General features: G+C 45.1%; 1 protein-coding gene across 1 annotated transcript; it reads left to right on the top strand.

The window, feature by feature from the left end:
• The first annotated feature begins 411 nt into the window (after window positions 1–411).
• On the top strand, window positions 412–10,307 carry LOC149853418 (transmembrane protein 45B-like). Its single transcript, XM_090027321.1, has 6 exons — window positions 412–464; window positions 5,795–5,999; window positions 6,353–6,562; window positions 7,120–7,301; window positions 9,085–9,230; window positions 9,674–10,307. Exons 2-6 carry the CDS (start codon window positions 5,816–5,818, stop codon window positions 9,801–9,803), a joined length of 852 nt encoding a protein of 283 aa, XP_089883447.1. The 5' UTR covers window positions 412–464; window positions 5,795–5,815; the 3' UTR covers window positions 9,804–10,307.
• Window positions 10,308–10,983: the final 676 nt, after the last annotated feature.

Raw genomic sequence — 10,983 nt, forward strand, 5'->3', positions numbered from 1 at the left:
TGGGATGCCTGCTCTGGGGAGACCAGGCTAAGCTTTTCTTTCTTTCTGGTTTCTAGTTGGAAGTTTCCCTGGCTTCCCTTGCTTTATTGTACCAGGCTGGATTTCTCTTGAGCTTCCCTTGCTTTATTGTACCAGGCTGGATTTCTCTTGAGCTTACTGTCCAAACCTGGTAAACTGAGCAAAAGGGCACAGAGAAGTGGCTCTCTTGACTTCATGGTGAAACTCTAGGAGAATGCACACGTTCCCTGGCAAATGGAAGGTGTTGGTAATTGTGAAACCCTGTTGACTCAATCATCTCTGACCTGGAGGATGCTCCCATATAAACATCCGCCCTGAGAGACACCTCCCTGCTCTGCTCTTGCCTTTATCTGGGACTTCTATTTAATCTGTTCCAACTACTCCCATCTGGAGTGCCGGATAGACACTTCTGCTGCAAGAAGGAAGTAGGTGTCCAAATAGTGCAGGTAAAATCCCTCTCTTTATTTATTTTTTTTCCCTGCAAATGGGGGCTCTTGGATGATGTGGGTGAACCTGGCTGCCTCATTTTGCTAAAAGCTAGGCGCATGAACGATTGGGAAGGGCTCTCTAGGAGGAAGTAGACATAAGGTTTATTGCTGTTGGAGAGCAGTAGACTGGAGTCTTCTCTCCCTGTTTGGGTTAAGCCTCTCCCCAAGGTAGACTTTTGAAGGCTTCCCGGGCACTGAAGGACCTTCTTCAGAGAACAGAGGCGAGGTAACTTTAGGCCCTGCTCAGTGCCCTATCTTTGTAACGGATCCCCTACTGTGCCCTCCAGCCTAGCTGTCTAGATAAATCAGAAAGCAGCCTGATGGCTAAGAAGCAGATGCTTTCTCCTGTGTGATTAGTAGTAAGCAGTCAGCTGAGATCTGTTTTCCATTTTCCCTTGCTTTATTTTTTTTTTTATGTTGAGCAATTATCTGGAGGCAAATGGATTTTTCTTAATGTACGTGCACCAGTCACCATGGCAGCTCTCAGTAAAAGTGACTAATGCAAGGACTGTGATTGGTCACCTAAAAACAGAGATTGCTGTTTTTTCCCCTGGCTGGTTGATGAGACTGTTTCTAAGATGGAGGCAAGAGCTTGTAATGTGAAGCATGAATGACCACAAGAATAGCTCTAGTTGAAGGAATAGCAGTAAAGTCTCTGTATGGGGGGAGTGAATCTTGCTGAATGGGGGAGAAAAAGACTTGCATCTCCAGAGACTGTCCCCGTTTTGGGAGGAGGCCAAAGAGATTAACCAGTGGAGGGTCAGGCTGGTGGCACTCAATGTTGAGCTGAAGTAGGAGAGAGAAAGCCCAACCTTGATTGCCGTTTTCAAGAGCAATAAATACTTGGCATTGGTAGGCACAAAAGCAATGCAGTGACAGGGCTGTACTAGAGAGCAAGCATCAGGCTATGCCTCCTTGCTGGCTTGGAAAAATCAAAGCATAGTTGAGTTGATGGGGAAAGAAGATCTGTAAAAGCGAGCAGAGATGAGCTGAATGGCTGAAAACCAGAACACAGCAGTCAATGAAACACTCTTAAGGAGATAAGGCAGGTACCTTTATAAGACTATTAGGCCAAAGCACTGCAGCCTGGCAGCAGCAGAGAGAAAGGCATCTCTAGTAATAGCTTCTGACTGCAACCATATTTTCAGTCTACTAAAATAAGAACTAGCTCGCTGCATAGTTAAATCTGAACACTTTGCAACTGATGGCTTGTTTTTGGATTTCAGAGGGCTTAGAATTTACTTCATCACTTTTCCTATGGCTTTCTCAGCTGGTAATGCAGAGGTGGTTACAGTTTCTGTGGGCTGGTAAATAGATGTTGAGTATATTTGGTCTTGTTTGCTCCGTTTTGAATAATTTAGAAAGCAGCACTACAAATGTATGTGACTGGGTTGCTGGCTTGAAGTGTGTTTAACCTCTTTCTTTGCCTCGGATGCATTGAAATGATTTGTCAAATTGTGACTTCAGATTCCACAAGAGGTTACTTTTACTTGCAAAGCCCAGAAACAGGCCAGCTGTACTACAGAACAAACCAGACGTGGCCCCGGAGATGAAGAGATTAAAATATAATTTGTAGTATTCATATTTCTCCCTAAAAGATTATCTTGGTTTATGTCTCTAATCTCACATGGAGCACATTTTAGCCTCTTCCTTCGTTCGTAACTATTAACTAGCTCCCTTGCCTTCTGTCCACGTAGGCTTGACTCTCTTACTGTATCAGTGGTACAGGATTATCTGGAACTTGTATCCCAAGCAAAGGGGGATGGAGGCAACTTTGGGTTAGGAACACTTTCCCTAGAAGATGCCTCAAAGGCAACGAGCTTAAAAGCATTGGGGGAAAAGAGGCTGATCATCAAAGGAAGCTCTGTCTTGGAGGTCAGGAGGCTTAGGGAAAAGTGAAAATTGCCTGAAGCTGATCTGAACCAGGCCTTAAAAAAATCTCATAGCTAAGCCAGAAGCAGAACTTTGTGCAGGAGCTCAGCCTACAGCGGGAAGAGACCAGAGACCTGCATCCCGGCGGTCTGAGACCTGGCGCACGGCATCGCAGGTTCTGTTCATGAATAAACCCACATAGTCAGTGGTATCTTGTGATTGGATGATGTTGAACATAGAAACTCTTTCTATATAACAAAGGGACGGGGGGAAGGGGAAGGATGATCTTAATAGCATATACAACTTGAATTGCACTTTGACTCTTTGGGAGGGTCCTCCAAAAAAAAATTAAACCAGTTCATTAACTAACAAGTCCACCTATGTGAAGGAGCAGTCCAGTTGGAGACACTACCCCCACAGGTTATGGCTTTAAAATCTTACCGGGGGAGGGTCTTGTCCCTTATGGGGGGCTCAGCCCCGCCCCCCCAAGTTCCCCCTTAATTTGCACCCTGAACTTGGGTAATACTTTTCCTCATTCGCATCCTTGTCTTTAGAAGAAAAGAATGCACAAAGGCTTAACAAAGAAACCATAGTAGCCTATTATTTATCTTGGATTACTTTGTCTGGAAAATCCTTTCTTATATGGACTTGAATAAAATATTTGCAACCCCATTGCATGGGAAATTATTAAGCGGAGATGCAGGTATTTAGATGGATGAAGAATTGACTAGGGGGTGGGGGATGACGGCAATAGATGATGATAAAAAGGGGAAACATCAAGCACGAGGGAGTTTACCAGTGAAGCTCCTTGTATTGAAGATGGAGCTGATTGTGTGCATGCGTGTTTGTGGATGCTATTGAAGGATTTTTTTTTTTTTTTAAATTGATGATCTTGGCATAAAAAGAAAGTGCAAGCTATTGGTGTCGAGGCAAAGGAGGCCTGAAACATCCTACAGGAGGAAATGGATGCTCTTACTAACCAGGCTGTCCTACTGAATTCCATTTCATTACTAATAAAGTACACGGTCATACATTTAGAGGCTGTTTTGTTCTCTGCTGATAGTAGAAATTATTAGTGGCTCTCAAATGGCTATGAGTAAAGTTAGGCTGGGAACTAGAAAAGGGTTTCTAACCACCAGAGCAATCGGGCTCTGGAACAGTTTTCCAACAGCAGCAGGGTCGAAAACCCTAACTATGGTTCTGATGAAGCTTGGCCGGGTCCATGCCTGCAGAACACATTGTCTGTGCATCTTCAGTTTTCTCCCTTCCCTCCCAGTCCACGGTCTAAATATCTGTCTAATTTGGACTCTTTGAGACAAAGGCATTGTCTTCCTGTTTGTCTGCTGAGCCTTCCTCCCACTCAGGACTATCTATAGAATATCTAGTGCGTGAAGTGTTTTAATAATTAGCCTCCAGTGTTGCTCATATCCTCCACATGTGAGAATTCAAATCCCTTCTGGGTGAATAGCTTAATGTTTCCTCTGTTATACCACACCCACCTATTTGAAATCTCATTTGCCAGGTTGACTGCCTATTCAATCTTTAAGTCCTTTCAGATGCTTTACAGTCCTTGGCCAACTTAATACTTAATCAGGGTTCTTCTGTTACTTCCTGATACACAGCATGTGCCAGGACGCCGGTAAATAAATCTACAAGGTCAGCGTCTCGGATGGAATAAATTACCATAGCTCCATTTGAAGTCAGTGGAGCTGTGGTGATTTACACAAGTGAGACCAGAGAATACAATTAATGTCCTCTCCTGCCAGTAATGGAGCTAACCTCTTTCCATGATGAGGTATTCCTATATCATGCCAATGCAGACTTTTATTAGGAGTACTGTTAGAGTGATGTTGTAGCTGTGATGGCCCAGGGATTATGCAAGAGGCAAGGATTTCTTAAGGTGATATCTTTTATTGGACCGACTGCATCGTTGGGATGGTTGGACAAGCTTTGGGATGCTGGACATTCTTCATCGGGAGTTAATTTTAAAGCAAGAGCATAACTTGCTGGATATAGTTTTGTTCTTGCTTTGGAAACTTGGGTCCTAGAAGTACAAAGGATGATGGTTTTGAACTTTTACAAAAGTAAGTGGAAAGGTATAGGATCACTCGTATGAACCAGCTCTGCTTGAACAGAAAGAAGCCAGAAACATGCCATTCTTTAGGTTTTGGAAAATCCCACCCTGATTGCCAAGGCTTTGCGAAGCCACCCTATTCTGCCATTTCTAGCTTACAGAGCTTCTCCATACCACACTCTACCCTAATTTTGACATGCCTGTTTAATTACTTCCTAGCGTAGGAGGACTTGGAAAACATGCTCCAGTTGTTGATCCAGGTGCTGATGTAGAGCACACGCCAAATCATAGAGGATACAGTCACTGACCTAAAAAAAATCACCGCATCAATGGGATGACAATGTGCTATCATTTAAAATAGCTTTTGGGGGAAGTATTTTTGCCCTTTTTATAAATGGAAGGTATTAAGGTAGGATCTGAAAGAAGGAAGGGAGGTTTGTGAGTGACGGAAGAGGAGGTATTTTCCCAGTATGGTGATGATATGAAAGAATGCATAAAGGTGAATGGCAGCATGTAAAAGGGCAGATGTGTAGGAAAACAGCTGCTAGGAGGGGATGAAGCTGCAGCATACAATTATAATAAGCATTTGAATTCCTACTGTCCTCTTCCGCATTCTTTGTTCTCAAGTCATCGACATCTGAAGCTACCGTGTCTGTTAATTCTTCAAACTGCATTTCCCAGGCTGTGGCCAAAAGTGCTTGCTGTAGCTCAGTCTCTTTAGTGGTGATATCTCCATAAATGTGCCCGGTATCTTCTTTGTGTGCTCTGTGATCTCTGCACCTAAGGCAGTAGGCAAAGGTTGGCTGGTTCCCTCTGCTGTGCGGGAGCCTCATTTGCTTATCTAGCTTACTCGGCATCCAAGTTTCAGTGAAGTTGTCTGTGTCTATTAAAGAAAGAGAATTAATGCTGACTGGCTGGGGTCACACCCTATTAAATTCTCTTCAGAGGAGATAACTGTATTCCTAGAAAGCTTTTTTTTCTTTTTTTTTCCTCTTTACTACAGTAATTTTGTTACATTCCTACTAAAGAAGATGGCAACCAGATTTATTTATTTTATTTTTAAAAGACCTTGCCAAATTGTTCTACCACTTAACATCCCTGTCAGATCTAAGCCAGTTACTGGACAACTCTTCTCCCTCCCCACCCACCCCCAGTAGTGTCACGGATGATTACAAAGGCAAGGGATATAAAAAAAAGTGATACTGCCAATAAATCTGTGCGTTAGGATTTCACAGGAGCTGCGTGTCTTCATGCAACTGATGGCAAGCTCCATGTAAAGATACAAAGCTCTTTAGTATGAATTTGCAAAAAGACTTTGACCATTTGTTTTTTGTCTTTTCAGACCCAGAAAGTTGGTTCAACAATGTCCAGCTTCACAGGCGATGCCCTCCGAGGCAGCTGCTTCTTTCTCTTTGGATTCTGGTGGTCCGTGAAATATCCCCTGATGTATCTGAACAGGAAGCTGAACACGGAGGGGCAGAGGAACCTCTGTTTCCAGCGTTTAGATGTCTTTGAAGGGACAGTCAAAGCTTTCTTTGCTCTAGCAGGTAAGGACTGTTATTGCTGCTTTCTCCAGTCACCCAATGGCCAAAAACAATTACCAGGATTGTGCCACAACTATTATCTCATTAGAGACCCCTCGGTGGCTTCGCTTTAGCATTTATACAGCAGGCTAAACTTCCTCAAGCAACTGGACATATCCTATGTCTTGCAGGCATATTCTAGCAGATAAACTTAGTGCTGTATTGAGTCAGACCAGTGCATCACAGGAGAGGTCCTGCAGATGCTGCAAAAAAACTCCATTTGGTTTCTTCATGTCTCCAGTTCTGCTTCCATATCTGTTCCTCCCTGTCCTCCTTTAGGAGTCAAATGTGTGATCCCTTGGTGTTTCTTTCTCTAGGGATCGTGGCTGAACAATTTGTCCCTGATGGTCCCCACTTGTCTCTGTACAGTGCGGAGGATCACAGCTGGGTGAAGCTTGGAAATTGGCAGTACACCACCATGTACTTCTTCTTTGGCCTCTCGGGCATCGTGGAGGTTCTCTCCTACCGACTCAAACTGCCCCTTGGGCTGGATCGTCTCTTGCTGTCTGTGGCTCTCTTTATTGAAGGTGAGTTGTTTTTTAACCAAAAAAAAAAAAAAAAAAAAAGGAATGACTGTGGCTAAAGCATAGCGGTAAAAGCTGTTGGAGACCACGTACTTTGGAAGAACACAGCTGGACGTCTCACAAGCAGCCCAAGTGGTTGGGTTACTTGCTGACTGGATGCTAAACAGCACGGGGGGCTTGTTCGAGAGGAGGAGTTGAGCAGCCTGGAGTCCAGGTTTGGTGGATGACCCCAATCCAAAATCTCAAAGCGGAATTCTGTGACGGCCGGACCCAGGCTCTTGAGGGAAAAATCTTAGTGACGCTCTCAATTTTAATATAGCTCAAAGGCTGACCTCCTGGGAAAACCTAGCAAGCTCTGGGAGGCGTTGTGTTTGTTCTAATTGGCCATACAATGTCTTTTAAGATGGAAATAGCTATTTCCCTCAACTAGCTGCTAGTCGACCCTGCATAGAACAGCAGATACGGTCCGTCCTAGTCTGTTAAGAAAAGCCAGGCTCCTTTGTGACTCCTTTATCCCAATAAGACCTCACACCAAACCATCTCGGATGCTCTGTTGGCAGGTTTCCTCTTCTGTTCGCATAACTACAACGTTGCTCTGGATCAGCACCTCCACTCCCTGCTGCTTATTGCTATATTTGGTGGAACCCTCTGTGCCTTGCTGGAAGTATGCCTGCGGGATCGCGTCGTCCTGGAAATCATCCGGACCAGTCTCTTCATCCTCCAGGGAACTTGGTTCTGGCAGGTTAGTCCTTATCCAGCACTTTGAGCTGAGCGATAGCTTGGGTAAGGGCATGGAAAGGAGGAAACTGTCACTGCTTTGGCACGGTGCAGGACTGTTCCCCCGACCCCCTTCCAACCAATGATGACCAACAGGCCCCATGGGGCAAGATGGTAGGACCCAAAGACAGAGCAGACAATCTCTGCTTCATCCTCCCAGGTTACTTGGCAAGCACACACGGACCGAGCTTGGTCAAAAGGATTGTCTAATTATATGCTGCTCTACAGCTGCAGTACTCTCCCATGAGAAACAAGCCTGGAAAGATGAATATTATCTGGCCTGTAAAGACATCGCTATCAAGGAATTGAACTGAATTTTTTAGACTGGCCTGAATTTTTAACAGCACTTGGTGCCGCAGCTGCTATATGGGATGTGTGCAGTATTGATAGCACTGGGCTTTAATCATGAGCCAGACAGCCAAAATCAGATTTTTTTTGAAGTGGATCTTCCATTTTTATAAAGCCTTTAAAGATTGCCCTTTTAATGTCTTCCATAACTGTGAAACTTGCTGGCTTTGAGAAGATTGGCTTTCACTTAGTCACCTGACTGCAGGGGCTGTCACCAACAGCCAGACCCTAACAGCCTTTTTAGGGTATCTGGCCAGAGTGAAGTTATAGCCTCGTGTGGAGGGAGCCCTGGCTTCTGGCCTCTGCTGCCAGGATTGTCTTGGTTTAGCTCTGGAGAGTTGTGGCAATAGGGACTCCTAGGGGACTGTCCTCCCCACTGGGGCCCCCTCTGGCCTGCCCAGTGGCCAGCTTCAAAAGGAGCGGGTAGGCACCCAGCCTTCCCTATTGCTCACTAACCAGGCAGCTTTCCTGAGATGGGGGAGATCCCACTGCGACAAGACGGACCTAGAACCCAGTCCGCCCGGTCTGAGAACAAGCGTTCGTGCTGCTGGGCTATTGATTATCCCCTCTTCTCTGGCTCTCGTTCAGTACTGAAACCAATGCTGCTGTCAGGTTCTGGTGGAAGCTGGTGTCTTCTTTCCAGTTTGGATCCCAGCATGAAGGAAGCATCTCTCTCAGGCTCTGAGGGTGAATAGGCATTAAGATGGCCCTGCCTGTTGGCTACTTGTAGGGGCCTCATTGAACAAACAGGCAGCTTGGATTGCTCTTCAGAGGCACTCTGGAAAATGCAGGTTCCTCACTCTGCACCTCCAGATTATGCCAGGGGTCTGGTTCCTTCCCTGGCACTGTCACGGAGGGCTGCCCCCTCTGACACTACAGCAGTTTTGCTGCCTGCCAAGTAGGAGTTGCCCGTTCCTGCTTCTGGCATCATGTTGTGATGCCTGATAAGTTTAAGAGCCACATGTGGGATCCATGTTTCCTCTCCTTGAAGTCCAGTAGCTCTAAACTACCTTTATTCTAGAAACCTACCTGATCTCCTTGTGTGGCCAAATGTCACTGGTGCCATGACTTAGAGGCTGGGAGGTGAGAGCAGAAGGAAGACAGTAAGTGGTGGCCTGAACAGGTTTGGATGGGTAGACCTCAGATCCTACTATTAAGGATCTGAAAGGTAGGTGTATTACATTCTTGGCACCCTGAGTTACAGCCCAGCATAGGAAATGGAGCCAAGCCAAGGGGAAATGCAAGAGCAGCGGTCTGATAGTGAGGCCAGTGCATTTTGCCTGTTGTCAGTGAATGTCTTGCCCCTTACTACAGTAGTCCTACTGTGAGTAAGTGAGGAGGGCAAGTGTGGAGAGTGCAAGGTGACAGAAGGCTGAATATCATCTCTCTTATTCCATCAGATTGGATTTGTGCTGCATCCACCATGGGGAGGGCCAGGCTGGGACCAGACCGACCGTGGAGTCTTTGCATTCCTCAACGTGTGCTTCTGCTGGCATTATGCAGCTGCTCTCCTCGTCGTGGCTGCCAACTTTGCTGCTTCTCACTGGTAAGTGACTGAGTGTTGGGAGATCAGGATAGGAGCACCATTTCTCTCTGGGGTTGGTTGTTAGCCATGATTTCTCAGTAGCGGATGAGTTACTTAAACTTGGTGATCTGCTGAGAAACTTGCCCGTGTTTTTTACGTGCACATAATTCTGATTTGTTGCACACTGATCTCAAGTGTACAATAGAAATGGAATAAATAAGCAACCCCGCTACTACTGCATTGCCAGCCATGAGTGTCATGATTGGACCTCCTAGTCTAATGAAACTTGCCAGTTTGGCATAACTGAATAAATTAAATGTTAATGGAGGGTGGGGAGAGAGGAGATGTTGAAGGGATCTGCTCTTGCATAGTAGTGCAAAATGGTGTTTATGACACGCATGGGAGGATTTCCAAGCTATCTGAATCCACGAAAAGTCACTTCTCTGTCTTTCTCTCAAATACAGCTACAACCAAGCATGTCAGTTAAAGCTTGAAGGCATTGATGTTGAACTTGACATTGGGTGCTGTCTACGAAAATTCAACAGACGCTCCGATCCTGTTCTCCTACCAGAGAATGGGTCGGATGAAAAGTGACTACTTGGCTGACTTTTTTTCTCTGCTTTCCTGCTAATGATCCTTGTGTCAAAGTTCTTAAGAGGAAGAGATTTTATTTGCCATTTTAAATAAAGTTGTGACTTTCTATGGGCATCTCAAAAGTAGGAGGACAGCACCCAGTGTACTTTCGTACAACTTCCCTGCTGTCTCCCTTCTAGATCTGAAAAGCGTGGCAGAGGTGTGCCCTATTTTTGCATTTAAAACACAATGCTCCATCTTGGGTTTTAAAGTTTTTCTTCTTTAAAGACCTCCTTATTACATGTGGGCATGAGGCAACTGTGCACTGGCCAAGCAGGTTCCAAATTGACCCATAAAGCTGCAAGTCCTAGATGGGTGTTTCGTTTTTTTGGGGGGTTTTTTCCACGAACTAATCCTGATACAAACTTAAGAAAAGTCCATGCATTGCACTTGAGGGGGGTTGTCACTGACTTTGGTTGATTTACAGTGTGTATTTTTTGTATGCAATTTATTATGCTGTAAGTATCTCTAACACCCAATAAAATAATTTTAAGAGTATGTAAGCACAGTTCTAGAGCTGATGGATCAAAAAGGGACAAATAATAATCTTTTAACCCAAAACGGTTCTGAAATGGAGGATTGCCCACTAGCTTTAAGGGGGGACTTCCTACTCATTTCCTAACAGAAGACTCATTCATGACGGAAGCAATGGCTTTGCTGGTAAATAGCTAAAATGAGCCCTAAAGGCAAAAGTCTACCTTAATCTACCCATCCTGAGCATGTCTGGTTCTTTCTATCTATGATTCATTACTTTTGCAAATGCAAACAGCAAGAACAGAACAGAACTGCTCTGGGGCCCGGCATCTCCCTTTCTCCTACCAGTCTTAGCCACCAGTCATCTATTGGGGGTGGCTCAAGTCAGTTTGCTCCATATGCTTCCTTCCTGATTTTATTTGGTGTTTTAAAGCCATAAGGACTAGGGTGGTGACTTGGCTGCTGCCAGATCTCCAAATCAGATTTGGTCAAAGTGAATCGGGACAGTGATCCGAATCAACAAATTGAATCGCTGTCCCTCAAATCAGCTGAATCCAAAGAGAATACTGGCCACTTCGCACAGGCCTATTAAGGACCTCCTCATGGCTGCATTTCCAGGTTAATATTACCAGGCCCCTCTCTGTGGCTTTTAACATGCTCGCCCAGA

This window comes from Crocodylus siamensis, chromosome 14 (assembly GCF_052110815.1).
Source record: "Crocodylus siamensis isolate JL-2025a chromosome 14, ASM5211081v1, whole genome shotgun sequence".
Classification (NCBI taxonomy): domain Eukaryota; kingdom Metazoa; phylum Chordata; order Crocodylia; family Crocodylidae; genus Crocodylus; species Crocodylus siamensis.